This window comes from Sporobolomyces salmoneus (assembly GCF_050403485.1).
Source record: "Sporobolomyces salmoneus JCM6883 DNA, S_salmoneus_JCM6883_v1_ctg13, whole genome shotgun sequence".
Taxonomy (NCBI): Eukaryota; Fungi; Basidiomycota; class Microbotryomycetes; order Sporidiobolales; family Sporidiobolaceae; genus Sporobolomyces; species Sporobolomyces salmoneus.
In genome coordinates, this window is record NW_027481150.1 from 208,000 (window position 1) to 233,028 (window position 25,029).

Below are 25,029 nucleotides of genomic sequence, written 5' to 3' on the forward strand. Positions count from 1 at the left end.
ATATCGATCAGAGGAGAGAGAGGGGAAGAAGAAGAAGAAGAACCAAGCGCAGAAACCCTTTTTCTATCGAATCGAAACCGGCTGAGAGCTCAACGTTAGCGGAAGACCTTACTAACGACTCTACGAATCTTCTCCAACTTTCTCTTCTTGTTTCCTTGCCCTCCAATCTCGACTTTCGTATGAGTCGTCCACTCCTCTTCCTCCGTCTCGGACGAAACGCTCATCGCGAGAGAAGAAGTTGAACGAGTGAAGAACGATAGGACCGAACGACTACGAGCATGTCCGCCGAGGTGGGTCGAACGAGTCGTCGATGCGCGAGAGTCGGAACGGGAATCGAGGTTCTGAAAGGGAAGATCGGTTGGAGCTCGAGTTGAGGTGGAAGATCGATTAGAGACGGTGTCGGGCAGGTAGTTGAGGAGCTTTGCGGGAGTCGAGACACGTTGTTCGTCGAGAGAGACTTCTCGAGCAGATTTGAGCGGCCTGTAAGGAACAGGAACGATCAGCTTAACAGACAAAATCGAATCGAGTGGAAATCACGAACACTCGAGGAATTTCTGCAGTGCGCGACCCGTGACTGGCTTTCCCTCCGCCGAGCACAGAGACTTTGCTAGGACGACCGGTACGAGGAGTCATCCCGATCGTGATTGTAGGTTCATCAACATCGGCATCTTGATCCTCTTCCTCGTCCGAATCGTCCGCTACCCCTACACTCGCTCTTCAATCAGCTGATAGCCCTTCAGATGGAGAGAAAGAGAAGAATCCATACACGTAGGAAGCTGACGAGGAGGTTCGACAACTCGAGGCGGAGGAGGTGGACTCGCAATCCTCGAACTCGAAGTTTCGGCAGTCGAACCTTCCGACTCGATCTCGAGGTCTGCATCGTCTCCACTCTCATGAAGTACGACGGAAGGGACGTTGCGAATCGCCTGGGCAGGTGAGTCTGAGGTGAGTTCTAGCTTAAAAGGAGGAACATTAGGCAGAAAACGAACGGTGGGAATTCGGCGATGACCTGGTTTGAATCCTTGAGCGTTTGGAGGAGAAGGAGTCTTCGATACCGTAGCCTTGAGAGCGGGTGAGCGACGGGGTGAGCGCTTTGGAGAACGTCGGGGAGAGGCTTGTTTCGTCTTGCGAGGCGTCGTTTCGTGAATCGACCCGGGCGAGGTATTTGCAGGTGAGGTAGAGAGCTTGCGGGGAGCTAGCCGAATGAAGAGTGAAGAGTTAGAGGGAGCAAATGAGGACAGAACGGTCTGACTCACTTGCGATTTTTGATTCGCTCGCAACTCCCTTGTCATCACTGACCTTCGCGGGAGTGTTCTTCGTGACATCAAGGCTGTTCCTGACTTCGAGAATGTGCTGAACATGCGCCGAGAAAGTTTCGAGTCGAATTCTGTGAGGAGGGGCTCGGTTCCGTTAAAAACGATATGATCTCTGTAACGAAAACTTGAACTCTCTCACCTTTGAGCTGCAGGATCAACACTCGCAGGACCTCGAGCTCTCACCGGCGTAGCTGCTGCTTCGAGAGCGCGCGATACATTCAACCTCAGCTTCGAACCGCTGGCAAAGCGAATCGCAAACTCACAGGAATGACGAATCGGATCAGCCTCGATGAACGAGAAGTTCGATTCTGTCGAGCCTCGGCGTTTCGTGAGAGCAGAGATTGATTGTTTGAGACCGGACAAGGTGGCGATTGAAGGGCGTTGGACGTTTTGAAGCGGGATCGAGAGCTTGCGAATACCTGGAACGAGCGAGAGAAGGACGGAGATGAGTAAGAGCGGAATCGAGAGGGTAGTCGGGAGACGTACGACCAGTGACACTCTTCGAAAGTTGTCTCTGCAAGGGTGAAACACTCGATTTGGATGATGCAACTTCAGTCGTCGCTAGTTCGATGCAGGACCCATTTAGTCAGCAGTAATCCTACAGTCTGAACGGAAGCTGACGAACTCGTGGGGATACTGCTCGTCGAGCGATTGAGCGAGGAAGACCTCGTCGAAAACGAACGTTTCAAGAATCGAGAAGTTTTGGACGAGATTGAATCTGCTCGAATAGCTGGTCAGCCTCCGACGAGCATGGGTACGTGATGCACGTACCGGAGGACTTTGAGAGCTCGGGACCTTCGAAAATGATCGGACTCGTTCGGTTCGACGAAAGAACTTCTTCCTCCTCCTTGATCGACGGAGCCTTCGAGGACGCCAACGAACGATCGGCGAGGTCGAAAGACTCATCGAACAGGGTTGGGACGGGTTTGCGACGGACGGAGGTGACGGAAGTCGAACGGTTCAAATCGGAGGGAGTTTCGTTGAGAGGTTTGTCTTCCGAGATCCCTTCAGTCGCAGCTTCAGGTTCAGGAGATATACGGACGCTTTGAGTGGGAGGAGAAGTCAGTAAGGGAGGGACTGGAACAGTATCGTCGGCGATGAACTGCTTTTCTTCGTTTTGAGGTTTGACGATCAAAGCTTTCGTGGCTGGGCTCGGGACGGTGACCTTTCGGATGGGAATCCTCGAACGTGTAGGAGTCTTGTTCGAAAGAGGCGAAGTAGCCTTGGAACGAGGAGGAGTCGACTTGAATAGGGAAGGAGAATCATTCGTGCGATCCATGAGTGGTTGAGAGCGAGGTGATTCTCCGGTGCCTATACGCCAGAGTGTCCCAATTCGTCAGTTTCGAGTCGATGAAAGACCTACTGAGAGAAGGGTGCGAGGCTTACGAGCAGGACTAGGAGCGTTTTCATCGCTGAAGATGATGAAACTTTTCTCCTCCTTTTTCTTCGGCGTCGAACGTTGAGGTTTCTTCGCACTCGAGGTTGGAGTCTTCGGCTTGACATTCGGGATCACTTCAATTTGACGAGGTGGAGTAGCAGAGTTGCCGAGAGCTGAGGGAGGCGAAGAGCGAGTCAGACTTAGATTCGCAGAGGGAGAGCAAAGGTCCGTTCTACTCACGAGAATTGGTCTTGGGTCTTGGAGACGCTTCTTGAAAGTAGCGATGTTGAAGAGCTCTTCCGCAGCTTTGAAGGCGAAGACTAGGATCGACTTCAACCATGAGACGGACGAGCGATTCGAGGTCTCGGGAGATGATGTAGTCTCCATAGAAGCGACCCGTCAACGTTCGTTGATCTATCCGAACAGACGATACGTCAGTATCGGTAGCCTTAGAGAGAGAGACAGAGGAAGAAACTAACAGTAAACCTCGAGTTGACTTCGGTCAAGGAACGTTTCTTCTTCAGTTTCTTCGAAGGGGGTTCTGCCTACGACGAGTTCATACATCGTGATTCCGAGTGCCCAAACGTCGCTCAATCGTTCGTCGTGAAGGTATCCTCGGGCTCGTTCAGGAGAAAGGTATTCGACAGTTCCCCAGCTGAGGGACGAAAGGTATCGATCAGGAGACCTCGTATCCCATTGTTGAGCGAATCCGAAATCGATCAAGACTGGACGATCGTCCGCGGCGAGAAGGATGTTCGAAGGTTTGATGTCGTTGTGGGTGATCCCGTGAACGTGGAGATGTTCGACGGCGGAGAGGAGTGATCGAGCGTATTTCTTCGCACGACTTTCGGGAATCGAGACGCTGATGAGGGCGGGGTGGTAGTCCATACAGACGACGGAGTACGAGGGAGTGAGAATGAAGGCGTGGAAAGCGATCAAGTTCGGATGAGAGGTCGAACGACTCAGAGCTCCTACGCACCTAAACGACGAGGGTGAGCTGCAGTTCTTGCGTCGACGTGAGAGATCTGACATACTTGTACTCGTTCCAGAGAGCTCTGACTCGAGCGGCAGAGGTGGTGTCCTTGAGTCGGTGAACCATTTTGAGCGCCGCGACTCTTTCTCGTTCTGGTTCAACGTAGCTCAACCACAAAGATCCCCAGTTACCGAACCCAACCTCTTTGACGAACTGAAAGTCACTCGAGCAGACTGTCAGCAAGTCGTGTCATCAACGCCACGTCGTCCGTCCTCAAGAAAGAGAAAGCTGTCGAAGAGTCGACTCACCATGAATTTCTCCTTGAGTACGTGATCAGACCAGTAGAAGATCCCCTCCGCCGCCCCTCTCTCCATCGCCTCTCGTCTTGCTCTAGCCTCAATTTCCTTCGACTCGTCTCCCTCTTCTCGACGACGACGGGGCGAAGGACCTTTCTTTCCCTTCTCCTTTTCCTTCGATGCTGGACTCGAGGTATCGACGAGCTGACGCTGTTGCAGAGCTTGTCGTGGTGAGTTGCTGTTGTTGTTGTTCTGATTGGTAACGACGAGGTCGAACGAAGAACTCGAACGAGAGTCGACGAACTGTTGAGCTAAAAGAGGAATTACCGCTCCTGCCATCTCGCTATCAACGTAGGAATCGAGGAGAGTGATAGAGGGTGATTGTTGTTTTTCGTGAGGGTCGTGCAGACAGAGAGGGAGAACGTGAGTCTATCGAGTCGAAGGGCGAAATCGATAGAAAAAAGTCGTATCAGGAGGTCGTGAAGTTATCGTGAGAGGTCGTGATGTTGGAGAGAGGAGGGAGAGGTGGAGGAGAACTCGTTCGCTGAGGGGAGGGCCGCACGGGCCGTGTTTTGATCCATTCATCCACGCGAATCGACAAGAAAGTGGATCTTGAACACTACCGCTGCTCTTTCCGCCCCTCTCTGCCTGTCAGCTCTTCAACCCATAGTCCTTTGCATCCTGGTACGTTGCTCTGTCAGACGCGAGGGCCAGAGCGGGAGATAGGAGAGGGTCCAGTCGAGACGCGTAGAGAAGAGGAGGAGAGGCGTGTGCGTGGTCGTCGACTCGGAGCAAAGCAGTAGATGCACCGTAGCAACAGCCTGAGATGTGGTCGTTGGGAGGAAGAGAGGAAGAGAAGAAAGGTGAAAAACACGTGTCGACGACTGTCGCCTTTTTGAATTTTCGAGACTTCGCAAACGAAAATCGACGAATGACTTTTCCTTTCCTTACAGTTGTTGGGCGACAGCCTGTCGTTTCTGGCCTTCACTCCTCGCCACTATGAGCACCACAGCGAGGGCTGTTGAGGACTGGTCGAAGGATAGAGGTGTTGAGCTCGAGCAACGCTTCGCAAGAAACCGTTTCTTCGCTGCCTTCACCTGCCTCTCGAGCTCGACGAATTGGACGATGCTGCTGACGGACGGTGTTCTCGCAAGGAATGAAACTCGCGACAGATGAGGACTATCTCGCACGGGGGAGACAAGGGGGACGAAGTGGAAGGGTTTGAAAGAAAAGATTTTCAAGAATACAAATCGACGCTAATAGGGATTAGATCGCAACGAATTGCAGGATTACGATTCCCACTCAGTTCGGCTGACCCCCACCAGCATTGCGTTGCGCGCGCGAAAAAGTTTGAAACCCTCGTTTCGTTTGCTTCGTCCTTTCTCGCCACTTCGATACACACGACTGCTTCCTCTCTCTCTCCCGTGCATATAACAGTACAGTACATAGTGGAATCAGATAGACTGTAAGTTTCTCACCCCTCATCTTGCGGAGTCCCTCCGACTTTCTCCCGCCGTTTCTCCTTCATCTGCCTTCGGGAGGACCATTCTGTTTACGGTATCAGCTACGAGCAACATTAACAAGCTATCACTCATCCACTAGACCCAGCTCGTCTCTTCCGAAGTGCAACAAAAGAGATTCTCAGGAAAGTGACGTTGATGAGAACTGAAGTACTGACTCTCTCTTTCTCTCCTCCTTTTGTCGCTAGTTGTGAACCTCAACTACACTCCCCCAACCAAAATGCATCGTACCTTCTTCCGCAACTCGACTTCCTTCATCAGACGGAGACCTATCCTCACGACATCCCTCGGTGCCGCATCCCTCGCTTCCTACTCGATCCTATCATCTGGACCCGCCTCGAATACCGATGTAGACGCAGAATCCCTGTACTATGGAGCGAACCCTCTTCGGATGGAATCGGCAGATGGAACTCTCGATCGACCCTCGACGTTTTGGACTCCTCCGAGTCGAGAGGAGATGTTACAGAAACTAGGAGCTCCCGAATTTGAAACGGAAGGGAAAGATGGGAAGAGTGGAATCGATACGGACAAGGCACATTCAGACAAGGACGTAGCGAACAAATCGGGACAATCGGGAATTGAAAAGGGGAGTGAAGCAGCTGAACCGCCACACGAAGCAGATGGAGAATTCGATTTGTTGATCGTTGGAGGTGGTGCTACGGGTGCTGGTGTCGCTCTCGATGCCGCAAGTCGTGGTTTGAGGGTCGCAGTCATTGAACGAGACGATTTCAGTTCTGGTGAGCTTTCTTTCTACTCCCACAGTCTTATCCGCGTACATGTCGAGAGATCACATGCGACGTCGACTGCACAAGGCTAAAGAGAACTAACACCCTTTTGCTCGTCGCAGGTACTTCGTCGAAATCGACGAAACTCGTTCACGGAGGAGTTCGATACTTGCAAAAAGCCGTCTTCGAACTCGACTACGAGCAATACAAACTCGTCCGAGAAGCTCTTCACGAGCGCAAAACCTTCCTCCACACCGCTCCCTACCTTTCCCACTCTCTCCCCATCATGCTTCCGATTTACACCTGGTGGCAGATCCCCTACTTCTTCGCGTGAGCTACCACCTTCCACTATGTTCCTCCTGTATCCGGAAGGAGACTGATCGTGTCCGTGTCTCGCTCGCAGTGGTTGTAAGATGTACGATCTCCTCGCCGGAAAGCAAAACATGGAATCTTCTTACGTTCTCGGAGCTGGAAAAGCTCTCGAAGCTTTCCCTATGCTCAAGAAGGACGGTCTTTGTGGAGCCGTTGTATACTACGATGGTACGTCGAGGCCTTCTTCACTGTTTGACTTTTGCAACTGACTGTAATGAGCCATTTCGAAATGCAGGTCAACACAACGACTCTCGAATGAACATGGCTCTCATCCTTACCGCTGTTCAATACGGAGCTGTCGCGGCGAATCATACCGAAGTCGTCGATCTCTTGAAGGACTCGAATGGTCGAGTTTGCGGTTGCAAAATGCGAGATGTCATAACCGGTCGAGAATGGGAAACGAAATCAAAGGTGAGTCTCTTCCTCTCTCTGATCTTTGAGAGTTAAGGCTCACCCTTCGAATGCTTTACAGGGTGTCGTCAATGCTACCGGACCTTTCTCTGACGGAGTTCGACAACTCGATGAACCTTCTGCTCAAAACATCGTCGCTCCCGCTTCCGGAGTCCACATCACTCTCCCTAACTACTACGCTCCCGCGAAAATCGGTTTGATTGACCCTGCTACTTCCGACGGACGAGTCATCTTCTTCCTCCCTTGGCAAGGCAACACGATTGCCGGAACTACCGACGCTCCTGCTCCCGTCGAGCAACACCCGATCCCGAAGGAGGAGGAGATCGAATTCATCCTCAACGAAGTTCGAAACTACCTTTCCCCCGATATCCGAGTTCGAAGAGGAGACGTTCTATCAGCTTGGTCAGGTCTTCGACCTCTCGTCAAAGATCCGGACGCGAAGGATACTCAATCTCTCGTACGAAACCATTTGATCAACATCTCGAAGAGTGGACTGTTGACGATCGCAGGAGGAAAATGGACGACTTACCGAGCGATGGCTGAGGAGACGGTCGATGCCGCGATCAAGGAATACGGATTGAAACCTGATCGTGACTGTATCACGACAAAGGTTCAACTCGTTGGATCGCAAGGATGGAACAAAATGATGTTTATCAAACTTATTCAACAATTCGGTCTCGAGGTTAGTCCCTCTCAATCGCGGGCTCTTTCTTCGTTCTTCCACTGACTCTTCGTGTTTACCCTATAGTCCGACGTCGCTAGACATCTCTCTGAAACTTACGGAGATCGAGCATGGGGAGTTTGTTCGATGGCGCCTCAAACCGGACTCCGATTCCCCGTTCACGGCAAACGAATCGATCCCGTCTACCCTTACATCGACGCCGAAGTGACCTGGGCTTGTCGACGAGAATACGCCGCTACGGCGGTCGATGTCATCGCTCGACGAACTCGACTCTCATTCCTCAACTCGGAAGCGGCGCTCGAAGCGCTCCCGACTGTCATCGATATCATGGCGAAGGAACTCAGCTGGGACGACGCGAGGAAGGAACAAGAGTTCAAGGATGGAACAAAGTTCTTGGCTTCGATGGGATTGAGTGAAAGTCGATTGGGTAAATTGACGCTTGAGGACGTTCGTACCGGAGCTCACAAGCAGCACCTCGCCGTCGAAGATGACTGTGAGTCGACTCTCTCTTATCTCGAGCGTGTTGAGTCCCTAATTGACTTACTCTTCGTTTTTCGGGACAGACCTCTCTCGAACTGTTTTCAACGCCGACGAACTCGCAACTCTCAAGAAACGATTTACCGAACTCGATGCCGACAACGATGGACAAATCAACCCCGAAGATCTACGAAAGTCGATGACTCGATTCGGATTCAAAGCGAACGACAAGACGGTTCGAGATATCTTGCGTGAAGTCGATGCGAACCAAGATGGAGCGATCGGACTCGAAGAATTCCTCGACGTCGCAGCTGGACTCAAACAATTACAAATCTCGAACGCGTTTACCGATATCGCCATGCCGAAAGGTAAAGGAGGAAAGATCGATTACACGAACAATACTCCTCCTGAGAAAGCTGGTGGATCTTGGTAAACCAACCAAACAACAGTTCTCTCAGTTCCGGTGATGATAAGATAGATTTTGTATCGTTGTCCCTATTCTCACTCCTCGTACCCGCTTTTTTGTACATAGTTCAAAATTATTACCCCCCTCTCTCCTCCCTGTCTCTCGCTTTACTCCCTCACTCCTCGTCTTTGCCCTACCTCCTGATAGATTTAGTGACTTGCGCAATATATACACACATCTGTGCCCCTTCCTTCATTGTCGTGGCTGGTCGAGAGTGTTGCGAAAAGTCGGAGTCTTCATCAAAGCTCAAAGTCGCCCGCTTCCGATTCCGCTCCGCCTACACCATCAGGCGCACAACGCACTCAGTCTGCTCCACTGCAATACAGCCCATTGAGATCAGAAGTTCTCCCCCTCCTCCGGACGAATTCACGGCTCTTCATCTTCCCCTTCACTACTCTCTACCCTTCCCCCCTCTGACACTCTTCTATCATTTTCCACCTCTTCCGACCCCGCTTCCCAACCCTCACACGCTCATTCTCGACGACCCAGCACGTCATGGCACCCAAAGTAGTCCTCACTCGTTACCTCGACCCGGATAAGCTAGAAGGCGCTGCGATCCTCAAGAAAGCAGCGAAGGAAGGCAAGATAGATTATACAGCTTACGATAAGCCTGGGAACGCACCACGGGAATGGGTCCTAGAGAATGTGAAGGGAGCTGAATCGGTCGTGGTTATGTTGGGAGATAAGGTGCGTTCTTTCCCCGCTTTTAGAGGACTGAATTCATCTGAATGGGTGGAACCATGCACGACAGATCAACGACGAGTTTCTAGATGCGGGTAAATCGCCTCTCGCAATCTCTCTCCAGCTCGCGAAACTGACATCTCGCTCGTGTATAGCTGGACCGTCTCTCAAAGTCGTATCGACGATGTCTGCGGGATATGATCATGTCGACACGGCAGCGCTAAAAAAACGAGGGATTCGATTAGGAACGAGCAAGTTCAGGTTTCGATTTCTCGATTTTGGATAACCCTCGTGCAGCCTCGAAGCTCGAAGCTGACGAGCTGTCTATTGTGACAGCTCCCGACGCTCTGACAGATGCGACAGCTGACATCGGAGCGATGCTCACTTTGATGGCATCGAGACGAGCAGGAGAGGTAAGTTCACTCTCATTTTTTCGTTCAGCTGCTTTGTCGTCTAATCTGACACGCTCCGATATCCTCGACAGGGTATTCGTGCTGTAGTCGATGGGAAATGGCCCACTATGCCTTGGGATCCTTTACTTCTCTGCGGTCGAGGGCTACAAGGCGTGAGCTCTTTTTCCTCCTCCGGTCTCTCTCTCCACGCCCACTACTGATCTTTTGCAATCCAGTCGACGGTTGGCGTATTCGGATTCGGTAAAATTGGTCAACTCACTCTCAAACGACTCCTCGGCTTCGGAATCTCCCGAGTTCTCTACTCGACCTCTAAAATCGGTCAACCCCTCTCTCCCTCAAAAGATCATTTCTCCCTCTCCTCCCTCACTTCTTCTCTCAACGTCTCTTTCGACCCCGCTCAATCATTGGACGAATTGGCGAAAGAATCTGATTTCCTGATCGTTTGTTGCGCATTGACGGAAGAAACGAAAGGGATCATCAACTCTTCCTTCCTCTCGAAAATGAAGCCTTCCGCCTATTTGATCAACACGGCGAGGGGTCCAATCGTCGATTCCGATGCTCTCGTCGCAGCAGTGAAAGAAGGGAAATTAGCTGGAGCAGGATTAGATGTTGTTGATGGAGAACCGAATATTGGAGCGGATCATCCTTTGGTCAGGGAACAGAAGATTGTCGTGTTGCCTCATATTGGATCGGCGACGGTGGAGACGAGAAGTGAGATGAGTAGGCAGGCGGCGAGGAATTGTTTGGCAGGGATTGGGATTGAGGGGTTTGAAGAGTGGGATAACGAGGTGAAATTGTGAATATAGAGATCTGTCTCTCTCAATCACGAAGGGTCAGGGTGGAGACAGAGAGGGAGAGAACCGAGTGTCTATTCACAAATTAATCACAAAATCGCAAAAATTGACAAAGCTCAAAAACCCATATCGCACAGAAGAGGTATACTGATCAGCAACAGTGTCTGTGTTGGTGTGACGAGCGGGTATCATCCGAGAGTGTCTATTCACATTCCCGTACTCCTCGCCTTGTATTCGCCCATCCTCGACCTCTCTATCTCTCATTCGACCTCCATGTTCTCCCCCCTATCCTATCAAGATCTCACTGTCCTCCCCATCTCCTCCGGTGCTCTCGTAACATACGGCAAATTCGGAACTTCCATCATCTCCTTCTCCCCTTCCCTAGTTGATTCCTCCTCCCTCCTTGTTCCCGGCAACGTCAAATCCAGATTCGAAGTTGAGGCGAGGAAGCTTCTCGAGTGTCGCAGCGAAGGAGGCGCTGAGGTGGAGGGACCGGAAGGAGTAGAATGAAGCCAGATGTATCGATTCGTTCTAACGGACCAAATCCTCTGTGGCGGTGACAGGCTATTCGTCGAGGTTGGGGAATGGGAGGTCCTACTGAGAGTCGGAGTGAGAGTGGCGGATGGAGGAGTGACGGTCAGGGAGGAATCGGATGAAGTAGTCGAGAGGAACGAGAACGCCGGAACTGGTGACGGCAAAAGCGAAGAGCGTCGAGTCATGATGAGTGGCGAGGTTGGATGGAACGGCGCATGATCTGACTGAGGAGGAGACGGGAGGGGCAGGATTGGGCTGGTGGCGTTGATAGGAGAGGGTGGGAAAGGTCGAGCTGATTTCAAGCACGGTTTCAAAGGAAACCCTCCGGTGCTCGTACTGGTATTGATTCGACTTGGTTTTGATCTTCCGCGCTCGTCGTCGTGGGTACTCTCGAAAGATTGGTTCGTCCTCCTCCTCCTTTGCATTCCGAGCTCAACGTGCCCCGAGTCTGAGCAATCTTCACTCCCGTCGGTAGCGGTCGTCTTGAACGTCAACTGACTGTTCGGCGTACCGTTACCTCCTCGTAAATAGCTTAGCTCGTTGCAGTAAGCCCAAGACTCGCCGTAATCAAGCGGATAAGGATAAATCGAAGTCGAACCGGACGTCGTATTCGAGAGACTTCGAGGCGGGATGATCGGTCTTTTCCTCCCTTTACTCGTTGTCGACTGTGGAGGTCTCACCGGTTCAAGAGGTGAAAAGTAGACATAAGGTTGCGAGATCCTCGGAACGGATGGCGAAGCAAGTTGGGGATCAACAGGAGAATCCTCCTCCTCCTCCTCCTCTCTTCCCTGCTGCTCCTCTTCCAACCCATGTTCTCTGATAGTCCCGACAAGTCGGTCCTTATCGTGATCCTTGATAGACAGCGGTGATGAAGCGGCGGTCAAGATCGAAGGTGCGGACGAATTCAACGGCGAGAACTCGAACGATTGATTCGAGTATTGGGAGGAGTTTGTTGCACTCGAATGTGTGCTCGTCGTGATTGTGGTCGAGGAGGAGAATCGTTGATGCGAGTGTCTCGAGTGAGAGGGAAGTTGGGGAATGGGAGCGGGAGTCGATGGGGTCGAACGGTAAGCTGGGGGAGGGGGAGTGTACATCCTCAAGGGGGTCGACCTATCTACACGCGCCCGTCAGAGAGACAGCGAGTTGTCGTCTCGAGTTGCAGGAGGGATGAAGGCGACGAGGACGAGGACAAGACAAGCAGTCTATTGACAAAATCCGAACGACCGAGGAGCCGAGCCGAGAAGTACCGAGGCTGAATAGGAAAGCGAAGAATGTGATCGAGGAGGAGGAACGAGCTGAATAAGGGGAACTCGAGATTAGGAGAGAGAAGCTTTTCTGAGCACGTTCTGGAGGTCTGAGCTTTGCTCGATGATCACGAGTTGGTCAGCTCGTTTGGTGTCGACCGTTGGAGGGGTTGGGGAGTACTCACATGACTGAGCGAGATAGCGGAACGGAACGGCTGAGCGGGAAGACACAGCGTAGAAAGATTGGGGAAACGATTGATGGAGGAGGACGTTGGGTTTTGTTACAACGAGAACAGAGAGGGTACGAAAGAGGAGAGAGAAGGCGCAGTAGATATGAAAGGAGAACGAAGACGAGGGCAAGAAGATGGGAGGGAGACAAAAAAACAGAAAAGACAAATTGCGAATGTGCGGAACGGGACGAGAGAGGGTGACACGTCGAAGCTAACGGCGACCTACGTGAAGTGACTAGCACACTCCTTCACTTGCTCGTGTGTTGAGAATGAGTGCGACGATGAGACCGTATAGACCGATAACCTCTGTTTTCGCGCACAACAAGCGAATAAGTCAGTTTAATCTGCTCTGAACGGGTACCATTGACTTCGAGGCCTCGGCATCATTTCGCGGAAAGCCTCGGGTTCTCGGAGACGAAGAAGGAACGGCAAACGAACCAGCGAAAATCTGCGGACGTCGGGAATAGTCAGCTTTCTGCGATCATTCGAGTGCAAGAGCGAAGATTTGTCGACTTACGAGCATCAATACCATCGCGACAAACACTTTCGATTGATACATATAAGCTCTTGCGCACTATGTACCCCATAAAACCGCAATCCTCAGTCAGCTCGTCATCCGTTTCCTCGAGAAAGTCTGGGAAAGTTGAGAGAAACTCACGGCATCCCCTACTAATCCAATCGCATGACCCGCCGCCAACCCGGTCAATCCACAACTTAATCCAGCGGCTAAATGGATGAACCCAGCATAGAGGGAATAAGGGTCGTCGGGGGAGAGGGAACCAACGATTAGAACGGAAACTACTAGACCGTAGACGGCGATGATTCCCGCCATTACTACGGGGATCAACGACTATCCGCCAAGGAACGGAGAGTCAGCCTGGGAGAGGGAGAGAAAGATGAAGGGAGAGGGAAGGGAAGGGAGAGGAGAGACGAACCTTCATGATGAGTTCGGGACGGAGAGTACCCATTCCAGTGATTCCGATCCCGGCTTTCGCGGTTCCATATGCTGCTCCGATTGCTGTAGAAGCAAGGAGAGGGGACAGAGTGAGAGTTAGTTCCGTCAGAGGGGAAGCAAGGTGCTCTTCCATTAGCCTGAGAGCGTTGACTCACTTGAGAAGATCATCTACAGGATCGCATAGAACAAGGCATCGGTTTATCAGTCGCAGTCAGAGGGACAGGAGGAGAAGAGATGATGATGATGATGATGATCAAGAGAGAGAAGCGAGACTTACAGCAGCTCCTACGCCTGCAAACCCAAAGAATGGTGCATAAGGTGGACACAGATCTGTTGACATCTCTGGATTGAATCGACTGGATGGAGTTGAAGGACGAGATGATCGGGAGCGCGTTCGTTTCTCTCTCCTTCTAACATTCACTCGCCCAAATTCGATTCACGGAGGACTCGAGCGACACTTCGGGATGAATGGGTCTCCCTATCGCACGCCGAAAGAACTAGATACAACAGATAGAGATGAGCGGGAGGGGTTTCCCCTCACTCCCCGTTCTTCAACCGATTCACTCTCGAGAAACAACAATACGGAACCACCACATGCACGATCAAAGTTGATCAGACTCGATAGCGGAGATTCGTACGACGATGATGAAGAAGAAGGAGGATCATCTCAGAGACCTCGATTAACGCTCTACGACGCTTCGTGGTCCGAAGATCCCACAGCAGGGGAGGACAATGACCTAGACAGAGACTCGATAGATCGGAGACGGGAGAGAAGGCGAAGGAATCGAAGGATTTACGGAGGAGGCAGACATAGTCACGCAGACGGAGCCGAAGATGGAGAACAGGACGACGAGGACGATGGAGGCGGAGGGAATCAGGATATGACGGTAGGAGAAGTCGCTGGATTGATCACGGCAGGAACGTGAGTCCAACTTTTCCATCGAAAACTGCGAATGAACGATTGACGAACGTTTTGCATTGAGCTCAGATTATCGCCTCTGCCGCTGCTAGTGCCGTACGCTTGCTTCAATCTCACACCAGCACTATTTGTACCTCTCCTAGCTCTATCAGGGTTACTGGCTTGGGCAAGTGCTGTAGCATTGGGGATTCAAGGTCGATATGTCGGAGCGAGGTAAGCTCCGTGCCGTCTCACTTGCTCATTTATCGGACTGACATCTCCCGCATATAGATCGTATCCAGGACTCGCCTCCGCCGTCTTTCCTCATCGATTCAAACTCCATCTCGTCGGAGAATTCCTCGCTTCGAGTTTCGTTCTCGGTGGATCAATCGTCCGAACGACGCTCGGAGTCGTCGCCGCTTCAGAAGTCGTGGTCGACTTGGTCGTACCGGAACGGAGGAGGAGGGATTGGGAGAGAACAGTAGCAGTCGGATTAATCAGTTTGATTTGGGTGAGTCTGCCGACATTCTCATCTCTCTCTTTGTCGAGACTGATACGGACGTTGATCTTCCTCACAGCTCGTCGTTCCCTTGATCTTACCGCCTCTGTTACGACTACTCGGATTGTACGATCCTTCAAACTCTCAGAATCCAGTTCATCACCATTACTCTCGACTCGCTGCTCAATCCTCCTCTTCCGTCCAGCATCTTCCACTTCCCCTTCCGTCCGCCCACTCCCCGAATCTTCATTCTTCCAACACTCGTCGAAAACCTCACTGGACTGCTCTCTTGCTCCTCCCCGCCTATTCTCTAACGTTCGTTTCCTGGCCTCTCGCCCTCTTAATCCTCGGAGTCCGTCTCAAACGTCTCAACCACGATCAATTCCAACTCCCTTCTCCGTCTCTCCCTTCCCTCCCTTCCTCCGATCCTACAACCCTTCTTCCCCTCACTTCACTCTCCTCGATCCCATTCTTCTCTCCAACCGATCCTTCCTCCGGCCTTTCCCTCTGGCCTTCAATCCTCCTCACTCTCGCGGCATTGAGTTCGACAAGTCACGAATCGTTCTATTATATCACGAGTTTGATCAGACCGGATTCGACAACGAGGAATCGATTATTAGGAGGGATTGGGGCGAGTATGTCGAGGAGAGGAAGCGCATTCATCGAGTTTGATGACGCAACAAACGGCGTGGGAGACGGAGACGTGAACGAGGGAGGTCAAGCTGGGGCGGAGGGAGTAAACGGACCAGGAGGAGGGGGAAAGGCGAAAGTAGGGAAGAGGAACAATTTCCCCGTCGCGATGGGGATCGGGATATTCATTTCCTTCCTGATCCAACTCGGATGGGCGCTCGTCGGGACTCTCGGATTCGCACCCTTGACTCAGGAGGGGGAAGGAGGAGAAGAGGAACAGGTTTATATCGGTCCTAGTGGGAACTTATTGAGTGATCCCAGGTTACCGAGAGGGGATTGGTGGTTAGGAATCGTGAGAGTGTTGGTCTTGGTGGGGATTTTGGGTCAGTTGGAAGGTCATGCGAGAGTGGGGATTAAGAGGATTAGACGAGGAGTTAAATATTTCTTTCCTTCGACGGCGGCGAGTTCAAGTACGACACATGAACACTCTCCTGGATCCTCACCGACTTCACCGACGGGAGGGTTACCACCGACGCAGACAGAGACAAGGGCGCAGAGGTTACTCTCACCTTTATCGAGATCTTTGATCTTCTTCATCGTCTCGGTTCTTTCCCTCACAATCGTCTCTCTACCGGCTCCTCATCGCGAACGGTTCCCAGAAGATGGTAAAGGGAAACGTGAAGTTGGTGGACATGGGATTGGATTAGTGTATCTCGCTGAATGGGCAGGAGTAGGTCTCTCGGGATTAGGTTGTTGTTTGATTCCTGGTTCGTCTCTCGCTCTCACTCTCTCTGGCCTCGTTCGTTATTGACGCTGTGTGTGGTCGTGTAGCTTTGACGTACCTCGTCTTGTTCCACCTCCTACCACCTCGTTCAATCCTGACGACTTCCTCGACGACCGATCCCCTCCTCCTCGCGAAAGAACGACAAATTCAACGTAGACTAGGAGGCAGACGACTCTGGACCGATGTAGCGGTGTTTGGAGTGCTTGGACCAGTGGGAGTCGTCGTCGTTATTAGAGGGATTTGGGCTCTCGTCTAGAAAGGGGTTTCGTGTAGCAAGATATCGATATCCTTCTGTTCTTGTTTGCCTGTGGATGCTGTTGTCTCTCTGTCTCTCTCACTGTAACAATCTCATTCGAGTGTGATCTGATCTGCGAGAAACGTTGTCTGTCCCCCTTTCACACTCGACGGAGCGTGGATGAAAACTAAAACAGCTTGGGGGTCCCTTTTTTCTCACTCCCTAGCTTGCGACTTTGCGCTTCACTTTCTCTAGTTTCCTGAACACCCTCGCCACTTCTGTAAGGTCTCCTGAACCCTCGAATCTGCGCCGTCGGTCATGGTCGAGCAGAAGGAAGCAGAGAAGACTTCGCGAGCTTGTGCCCCTTACGAGAAGGATTGATTCTCAATTTCCCGGCACTTCACGCTTTCGAACCAAAAAACTTCATCAACGCGAAGATCAGATCTCTGATCCGATACGGTGTCCGGTCCGAGGTCGAGTGCTTGACGGAAGCCGATTTGGAGAGCAAGAGAGAGCTTTTCCCTCCAAATCCACTTTGCTGCAGCCTCTCGTTGAGTCGAACCCGAACCGATTCCACGTCGAGGAACAAACACCTAGGAGCCTGTGAGCTTGTATCGCAGACTGTCGTAGTGAATTCCCGTGAGGAGAGACGAAACGGAAAGAAAGGGCGTCGCGAAGTTGCGATCGATGTGGGCAAGGTCCTCTCGCAGGGTATCGGCGGAAATGTACATCGCAGCGACAGAGGGTCAGTGCCACTCAAAGGCTTCGTGCTCAGGGTCTGTGCAAGAGGTCTGTGCACCCGGTACGCCGGCGCGGATGATGAATTCATTGACTTCGCAATTACGAAGACTTGGGACGAACGATGCTCGTTTTAATCGAGCTTGATTGACGAGACGGGGAAAGACTAGGTGCAATTGAGCTGACCACGCGAATGCTGTTTTGCGAAGGAATGAATGAAGTTCGGACACTTGAGCGATTCAAGCTTCTCGCTTCGATTGAAGTTTCCTGCTAGAAATTTTCATCTCTTCTTCACTCTTCCCATCACCCTTTCCGCCGAATCGTCGACTGTAGAACCCGTACAAGACCCTCAGAGTATCACCCTTCGAGCCTCGAGTTGAAGAAAGCCTTCATTCTTCCCCCGCGACTTGTTGAGGGAACGCCGACCGTTCATCTTACACACTCCCGACTGCAGACTCCTCTCCTTTCCTTAGACTCGTCCTCTCTCTCGATCTGTTCACCACGCGGAGCCTGGCGCCTCGCTCGACAATTCCAAGCCCTCCTCGCTTTCCTTTCCCTTCTCTCATTCAACACGAACTTATTCGCAGTCAATCAGACAGACCACTCCTTCCAAGAAGCAACCACTGTACATAGAAGATCTCAACCTGCGCCTCACCGTCAGCTAGTATGGCGACCGACTTTGCAGAGCTCACTTCGACGTTGAGAAAGACTCGAGGAGAGATCCCTCCTCCCCTCGTATGTGAACGTTCCTCTTTTCCCGCCCTCCCCTCTTTGCTACTCTTATTCTACGCTAGAACTGAGGAGAAGAGCGATCACTGACCACTTGGAACGATCGAGAGTAGGTGGGAAGTTCAGTCACTCTCGTCGGAGATTCGATCCTCGTTTTCGGAGGAAGACCCGTCGAAAGTAGGACAATGGTATCGACGTTGTACTCCCTCGACTTGAGAACCCTCATTTGGACGAAAGTTAATACGACTGCTCCTTCGCCGGCTTCTTCGACTTCAGCGATTCCGCTTTCTCAGCCTTCTCCTCGGTACTTCCATTCAGCAGAAGCATGGGGACACCGTCTCGTAGTCTTTGGCGGGCAATCTTATGTCATCGACGAAGAGTCGCAAGAAGGAGGAGGAGGAGGACACCTCGAGACTTTGGACGAACTCTGGATTTTCGACACTTTGGAACAAACCTGGTCGTCTCCTTTACCGACCGTTCGACCGGGAACTCAAGCTCCTCTACCTCGTTACGCTCACCTCGCTGTCGTCGCAAGCGTCTCGTCAGAACCTCCCGTTCCAGGATTTGAAGATTCCGCTCCTCCTCCTTCTACTTCTTCCCGACTCGTCGTGATCGGAGGACAAGATTACCAAAACAACTACCTCTCGGAAATGTCAGTACTCGATCTCGACAAGATGGAATGGATCGCGCAGGCCCCTTACCCGAGAAAGGCGGGTTCGTATCGTTCAGTCGCTTCAGCTTCACAAACTTCTCTCGCTCCTCTCGAAACAAAGTCGGGAGCGGACGGGTACTCGGTTTACTCGAGTCACTCGTTCCCTTCGACAGAAGATAGTCCCGAACCTATCTTTGTGTTCACGAATTCAAATTTCGCAAAGTTCGTCTCCTCTCACTATCTGTTTCTTTACTCCGAGCTAACGAAGGTTCGTGACAGCCCTCGACGTGATCTCGACCTAGTTCCTTCTCCCCTCGACAGCTTCACCACCCCTTCTTACCTCTCCGTCGCCGATCGAATGGGCGGCACGAGCTCGCTCCCTCCCGGAATCCGTTTCCCTCGACTCTACAGCTGCGGTTCTCGACATCTCGTCTTCTCTGGAGCAAGTGTCGAAGTCGACCAAGCAGAATGCGTTATCTGGGCCCTCGACCTAGGAGAAAGAGGAGGTTCAGGAGCGTTGAAAACGGACGAACGGTTCATTTGGAAGAAACTGTCTGTCGAGAAATTACTCGGAAATGGATCTTGGGGTTCAGCAGTAGGATGGAGGAACACGCTGGTCGTTCTAGGGGACAAAGAGAGGGATATGATGAGCGACTACAACCTGCGCCAAAACAATTTTTCCTCCGTCGTATTCGTCGATCTCGAATCCTTCGGAATCTACGAACCTCCTCCACAACCTCTACCGCCGACCGCTCAGACTCTCGGCTTACTCACTCTCTCTCAACCTCGACTTTTCGACTTTGAAATCATCTGCAGCGATCGAGAACGACTAGGATGTTGTCGTTCGATCCTCGAATCGAGGTGGCCTTGGTTCGCGAACGAAATAAAATCGGTCTCTTCAAGGTCAACACCTCTCGAAGCGAGTGAAGCCAATAGAGGAGGAGGTGGAGACGATTACGATCGAGAAGAAATGAGCGACGAAGAACCAATCGATGTTCTCCAACGAGCTTCCTCCCCTCTTTCCCGTCGTCCTTCAGTCTCGGTCTCCCGAACCCTCGCTCCTCCTACCACCTCTTCCTCTTCCTCTCGACGCCTATTCCCTATCTCTTCTCACGCTCTCGAATTACCTCTCCCTTCTCCCGAAGTCAAAGCTCTCCTTCAATACTTCCACACTCTCGCCCTCTCCACTCCCCTACAACGTTCGATCCCAATCCTTTCCTCCCTCCTTTCATTCGACAAGACTTATAGTATCCTCCCGAATTTGAGGGCACTCGTCGTTCACGCTTTGCATGAGTCACTTCAGGCGGATCCAGGGAGCGCGGCAAAGATTTATGAAGCAGCAGCGGTGGGACGGTCAATGGCGCTACAGATCTGCGCGATGCAGGTTATGGTTGGAAGAAGTGCTGGGATTGAATCGCCGCTGAATCGATCCGTATGTTTTCATTTTCTCCCTCTTGCATCTCTTTTTGGTGCAGATGCTGACTCCTTTCCCCCTGGAACAGCGTGAGAACTCTTTTGTCTTCGTCGACGTGGGTGACCGGATGTTGCAGCGCCAATCAGGCAGTTCGCATCGTAAGTTTCCATCTTGCGATTCTTGCCCGCTTCGCAATTGACCGAGCTTGTTCTGCAGCTTCAACCGGTTCTCGCTACTCGAGCCACTCGGACCAAGATTCTGAGCATCGCTTCCCTCGTTCTCCCTCCGTCTCGCCCCAGATCCGTCAACCCCCAACATTCGTGACTCAACCTCTTCCTCCTCCACCTCCTCCAAGCGGATCGCTTCCCCTTCTACCACCTTCCTCGGCAGCTCCTTTCCCTCATCACCAGCGAACACCTCGGACCGACTCAGCTTCGACCATGAATGGACTTCCCGGTTCCACTTCGATGAATTTCCCTCATCCTCCTTCTCGACCCGTCGTTTCTCCCGTTCCTTCGCTTTCTCCTCCAGCACCTCTCCCTCCTACTCCCTCGCCTCCGGTCATCGCCGCGAACGCTGCTACTCCCGCTCGAATCGCCGAAGCCTGGAGAGAAGGGGAAGAACGAGATCGACGACAACGAGCCGAACAAGCTCGATTAGAAGCCGAATCTGGCTTCGCTCGATTACGATTAGGACAACGCAACGGAAGTATCGCGACGATGTCTTCTGGGAGTTCGTCGAACCCTGGAGATCCGAGTAGGAGACCAAGTACGACTCCGAGTAGTATCGAACCCTCTTCAAATCATAACTCGGAAGCTACTCCCTTCTCGATCCTACCGACTGGAAGTGTCGCGAATTACTACAGAGATTCAGATACGACTTGCTGTCGAACTACATCATCGGGAGGTGATTCGGGGTACACGCAAACTTCTTCGGAGAAAGCAGTGAAAGGTGCGGCGACGGTTGGGAAAGTGATCAAGAAAGGATTGTTTGCTGGGTTGATGAGTCAACCAGAGTTTCATCAGTCGGGAACGGCAGCGGCTCCAGTCGCGACAGGACCACCGGTCAGGAAAGTGTATCCGGCGCCGAGACCGAAATATCCTCAAAAGGAGAAGAAAGCGAATAAATGAGCTTGAGCTTTTTCCGCTCGTAGTCTATCTACTCTAACACTCTGTTCTTTGTCTATCCACTCATTGCACATACGCATTATCCATCTCGTTCCCTCTACCTTACTTATCTTCCACTGTCATCCTCTCTCTCACTTGCAAACTGTAGTCATTACGCTTATTCATGTCATTCACGATCATCACGAACCTCTTTCCTCGATCCGACGAACACTCACAACGAGACTCTCGATCGAAAGACGAAGAGAGACGAGAGAACGATCAATTTACTTGTTTGCAGATCGTTCAAACGGCGAAAGAGAGACAAACGTTCCGAGCTCCAGGCGTGTAAAAGGAGTGAAGAGGACGAGACAGGCAGTAGGACGAGGCACTAAGAACAGGGAGAGGGGATCCAACAAAGAGAGACATAGAAAAACGAAAAGAGAAAAGCTGAACAGCAAGCAAAACTCGAACTAAATCAAACAGTAACAAATGGTTCAGACCAGGAAAGACGAAGGAGACGGGAAAGGTAACGTGTATGTTGCGAGAGAACGAAGAAACGAAGAGAGACGTGAAAAGAAAGGGGTATCGGAAAAAAGGGGAAGGGGGGTATCTTGAACTTGAGGAATGATCCTACGAGGCGGCGGTCGACGATGACGAAGTAGAAGAATCGTTCGCATCCGTCGTCGAGGTTGAATCAGCAGCAGCCGTGTCTTCTGACTGTTGACGAAGCAACATTGCGAGGGATTGTCTCGCCGATTGACCTCCCGTCGAAGTTCCCGACGCATGGAGTAACAGTTCAGCTGGTGGTAGTGGTCGACTGACAGGTGGGGGTGAATTGGGAGCAGGGGCGGGACTGAGAGGTTGCTGAGAGGTGCGATTTGGGATTCGAGCGACCGAGGCGGGTTCGTGAATCGGTCCTTTCGAACCACTTTCTCGATCGTAATTGTGGATCGCGATACAGTGGCGGGTACAATCGTGTTTGCGAGAAAAGAGTTTGTTGCATTCTGGGCATTTGACTGTTCAAGAAGAGAGAGTCAGTCGCGTGGTCGAAGCTCTCGAGGGAATGGGTGCTCACATTCTCGAATGCCTTGATGACTCTTGATGTGCGAATTCAAATTGAAATGACGAGCGAACGCTCGACCGCAGGAAGGATGAGGACAAACCTTTCGAGAAGATACATTCTCGTCAGTTTTCGTTTTTCGAGGAACGCGATCCCGACATCAGAGTATGTACTCACAAATTTCTTCTCCGGAGGTTCGTTACCCTTTACTGTGTACACTCTCCCTTTCGGTGACTTTTTCCTCGGAGCGGGAGGACGGGTTCCACTCGTAGTCGCTCGCGATCTACTCGGTTTCGAAGTGTCTGATTTCGCCGAGGTCGTTCTTGCACGTTTCGTCGGTCTCGTTGTTGCGGTTGATGCTGGTTGAATTTGTGGTGCCATCTCTTCTCCGTCAGACTCGTCTTCCGGCTGCCTTCCTTGTTCTCGCTCTTCTTCATCGTCACTTTGCTTTTCTTCTTCTCTTTCCTCCGTCGATCGTTTCAAACTCGTACTCTCCCTCTTCTCTTCCTTATCACTATCCTCTCCTTCCTCCTCTATTTCGTCCTTTTCCTCGAATTCACTCTCCTTCGATCGAGTCGAACTCTTCAAACTTTGTAAAGTCGGACCAGCCGTTTCACTCCTCCTCCTTTTCGCGAGTAAAGATCCGGAAGACATCGATAGAGGAGGTGGAGGGGGACCAGCCCATGGAGAAGAGTTTGACGAGGACGTAGAAGTCGAGAGATTCATTGAAGATCCGGAGGGAGGAGGAAGAGCGGGATGGGAATAAGGGTTCGTCGAGCTCGAAGCAGAGGCGGGTGGAGGAGGAGGAGGAGGGGCGAACCCAATCGAGGTTGAAGTAGAGGCTGATGCTCGAGCGTAGGCGGGGTGTTGGAACGTGTGAGAAGAGGCATTTCCATACGCTGGATGATTGTAGGGATTCGACGAGGAGGAAGTTTGAGCGTAATTCGAAGGGTTCGTCGTTGGAGAACTCAAGCTTCGGTAAGCGGAAGAAGAAGATGGGTCGGAGGAGGAAGGATTGGTCGAGAATACGGCCATGTTGAGAGGAGGTAGAGTCGTGCTGTTGCTCGTTCCCGAGGTTTGGAATGTGTTTCCCGTGGAGGAAGATGATGCTCCTCCTGAAGAGCTGAGAGGGCGAGAGTAGGAGGATTGATAGTTGTACGGAGTGTAGGAAGCGCGGTTGATTGGAGGAAGGGCGAAAGAGGAGGAGGAAGAATAATTCGAAGAAGTTGGCGCGACGGGTCGAGAGTAGAGAGGATGCTGTAGCGAATTGTAGGCGGGGTGGGAGTACGCTGAATTCGAACCCTGTGGCTTCTAGAATGAACGAACGGAAGAGACAGAGCTTGATCAGCGAAGAACGAGTTGAAGGAGAGACGAGAAGTATTCAAGCTCACGTATCCGACTGAATCCGATTCCGACGCCGACGCATTCTCCTGATCCCTAGACCCTGATACACTCGTCTCTGAAGTCCTCCCCTCCGACGAATGGTTCGAGTAATTGTTCGGACTCAAACTACTGCTTTCCCCCGGTTGTTGCTCTAAGCCCTCCGGTTCCTCCTTCATAGACTCCAACGCAGCCAGTAACAATGGTCCAGCTCCTCCTCTCGTATCGGAAGCGGTCGACATGGATTCAGAGGGTTTGATCTCTCGGGAGAACGACCGCGTTAATAAAAATGGGATTGGAGGGGCGTCGAATCTGTAAGGTGTATACTTCGGGAGTGCTTGTTGGATTACTGAGGCGTCTCGAAGTGGTGGAGGCGATAGTGAGGGTGGAGTCGAAGGCTGCGCATTCGATTCGTCCTCCATTCGGCCTGCTCTTGCTTCTTGTGCTCCGTGTACCTTCGTTTCTGTCTTCTTTCTCAGTGCGATGAACAAAGAGAAGCAGCAAAGAGAACTTTCCCTTGAGAGGCCTTTCCCTTTCACAGCCTCAACGCAGTCGCTCTCGACCGTTTCTCTGAGAGACAAAACACGAGCCCAACTGTATTCCTCCTGAAAGGGGGGAGGATCAATTCAGCCGAAACAGCACCAACCCGCATTGCAAGCAAAGCATTCATCCTTTCGTAAGAGTTGGAGCGTGCGAAGTTAAGTTTCGTTTTTGCAGATCCTTTTCCGCCACTTGACTGACCCTCGGGTCGCATTCTCTGCGTTCAAAATCTGACCTGTGTCCTTCCGCCAGCTCGTAACACTGTCGAAAGACCTTTCTCGATCAATCCTTCTACCTTCTCATGAGCTTTTCTCCCTCTTCCCCCCTCCCCCTTCGTCCCTATCTCGTCTACGCTACTACGAAACGATCACGAGAGGTCGCCCGAGAGAACACAGGAACAGAACACCTGGGTTGGGGACAAACTCGAAGCGCAATTTCCGAAGAAAACGCAAGTCCTCTCGCTTTCGCACTCATTCTGACGAGAGGGGTCGTCTGCTCAGGATACGAGAGCACGAGACTGGGAACATTCGTCTGTACCGGTGAGCTCGAGTCAACAGAGAGGACACGAGAAAGAAACTTGATAGGGTTAGTGGCACTTTGCGAACGAGCTTTGATTCGTGAAATGGAAGTTTCTACGACCGACGCAAAGTGGCGTTGAAATCCCGCCAGAGGCAGTGGTGACAAGACACTCTAGTACAGACCATCCAAGCAGCGAGCCGAGGAGAAACGAGGTCAGTTCAAGCCTCGAAACAAAACGAAATTGCGAGCGGAATATGTTTCGGTGCGGCAGATTCCGTTCGCACGCAAGTTTTTGCACTCCTTACGTCTCAGATAGCAGAAGAGCGATACGTCGAGTCTCTGAACGCATTGAAGCTTTGAGACTTGACCTCCGCTTCA

General features: G+C 51.8%; 8 protein-coding genes across 8 annotated transcripts; 4 read left to right on the forward strand and 4 right to left on the reverse strand.

Annotated features, from left to right (window-relative positions):
* Nucleotides 1-95: 95 nt before the first annotated feature.
* Nucleotides 96-4,302, reverse strand: JCM6883_000219 (uncharacterized protein; the record flags this gene model as incomplete). The annotated part of the gene is made up of 15 exons (XM_076630949.1): nt 96-480; nt 542-704; nt 767-926; nt 990-1,195; nt 1,257-1,387; nt 1,456-1,510; nt 1,580-1,735; nt 1,803-1,877; nt 1,942-2,034; nt 2,088-2,627; nt 2,703-2,867; nt 2,935-3,108; nt 3,174-3,673; nt 3,729-3,880; nt 3,976-4,302. The coding sequence occupies 15 exons, from the start codon at nt 4,300-4,302 to the stop codon at nt 96-98; spliced, it is 3,282 nt and encodes a 1,093-aa protein (XP_076489089.1).
* Nucleotides 4,303-5,703: 1,401 nt separating this feature from the next.
* GUT2 (glycerol-3-phosphate dehydrogenase) lies at nt 5,704-8,583 on the forward strand (the record flags this gene model as incomplete). The annotated part of the gene is made up of 7 exons (XM_076630950.1): nt 5,704-6,220; nt 6,331-6,538; nt 6,612-6,748; nt 6,816-6,991; nt 7,053-7,673; nt 7,740-8,166; nt 8,237-8,583. 7 exons carry the CDS (start codon nt 5,704-5,706, stop codon nt 8,581-8,583), a joined length of 2,433 nt encoding a protein of 810 aa, XP_076489090.1.
* Nucleotides 8,584-9,111: 528 nt separating this feature from the next.
* On the forward strand, nt 9,112-10,510 carry JCM6883_000221 (2-hydroxyacid dehydrogenase; the record flags this gene model as incomplete). The annotated part of the gene is made up of 6 exons (XM_076630951.1): nt 9,112-9,303; nt 9,368-9,392; nt 9,453-9,548; nt 9,634-9,710; nt 9,782-9,862; nt 9,926-10,510. The coding sequence occupies 6 exons, from the start codon at nt 9,112-9,114 to the stop codon at nt 10,508-10,510; spliced, it is 1,056 nt and encodes a 351-aa protein (XP_076489091.1).
* A 287-nt stretch (nt 10,511-10,797) lies between these two features.
* On the reverse strand, nt 10,798-12,132 carry JCM6883_000222 (uncharacterized protein; the record flags this gene model as incomplete). The annotated part of the gene is made up of 1 exon (XM_076630952.1): nt 10,798-12,132. The coding sequence occupies one exon, from the start codon at nt 12,130-12,132 to the stop codon at nt 10,798-10,800; it is 1,335 nt and encodes a 444-aa protein (XP_076489092.1).
* A 615-nt stretch (nt 12,133-12,747) lies between these two features.
* Nucleotides 12,748-13,807, reverse strand: VMA11 (H(+)-transporting V0 sector ATPase subunit c'; the record flags this gene model as incomplete). The annotated part of the gene is made up of 7 exons (XM_076630953.1): nt 12,748-12,818; nt 12,951-12,960; nt 13,030-13,086; nt 13,171-13,362; nt 13,448-13,530; nt 13,623-13,635; nt 13,745-13,807. The coding sequence occupies 7 exons, from the start codon at nt 13,805-13,807 to the stop codon at nt 12,748-12,750; spliced, it is 489 nt and encodes a 162-aa protein (XP_076489093.1).
* A 124-nt stretch (nt 13,808-13,931) lies between these two features.
* Nucleotides 13,932-16,534, forward strand: JCM6883_000224 (uncharacterized protein; the record flags this gene model as incomplete). Its single annotated transcript, XM_076630954.1, has 5 exons — nt 13,932-14,389; nt 14,456-14,599; nt 14,657-14,876; nt 14,944-16,261; nt 16,326-16,534. The coding sequence occupies 5 exons, from the start codon at nt 13,932-13,934 to the stop codon at nt 16,532-16,534; spliced, it is 2,349 nt and encodes a 782-aa protein (XP_076489094.1).
* Nucleotides 16,535-17,917: 1,383 nt separating this feature from the next.
* On the forward strand, nt 17,918-21,176 carry JCM6883_000225 (uncharacterized protein; the record flags this gene model as incomplete). Its single annotated transcript, XM_076630955.1, has 5 exons — nt 17,918-17,986; nt 18,094-18,854; nt 18,912-20,064; nt 20,135-20,204; nt 20,263-21,176. 5 exons carry the CDS (start codon nt 17,918-17,920, stop codon nt 21,174-21,176), a joined length of 2,967 nt encoding a protein of 988 aa, XP_076489095.1.
* Nucleotides 21,177-21,782: 606 nt separating this feature from the next.
* On the reverse strand, nt 21,783-24,014 carry JCM6883_000226 (uncharacterized protein; the record flags this gene model as incomplete). Its single annotated transcript, XM_076630956.1, has 4 exons — nt 21,783-22,168; nt 22,228-22,315; nt 22,390-23,523; nt 23,604-24,014. The coding sequence occupies 4 exons, from the start codon at nt 24,012-24,014 to the stop codon at nt 21,783-21,785; spliced, it is 2,019 nt and encodes a 672-aa protein (XP_076489096.1).
* Between the last annotated feature and the right edge of the window lie 1,015 nt (nt 24,015-25,029).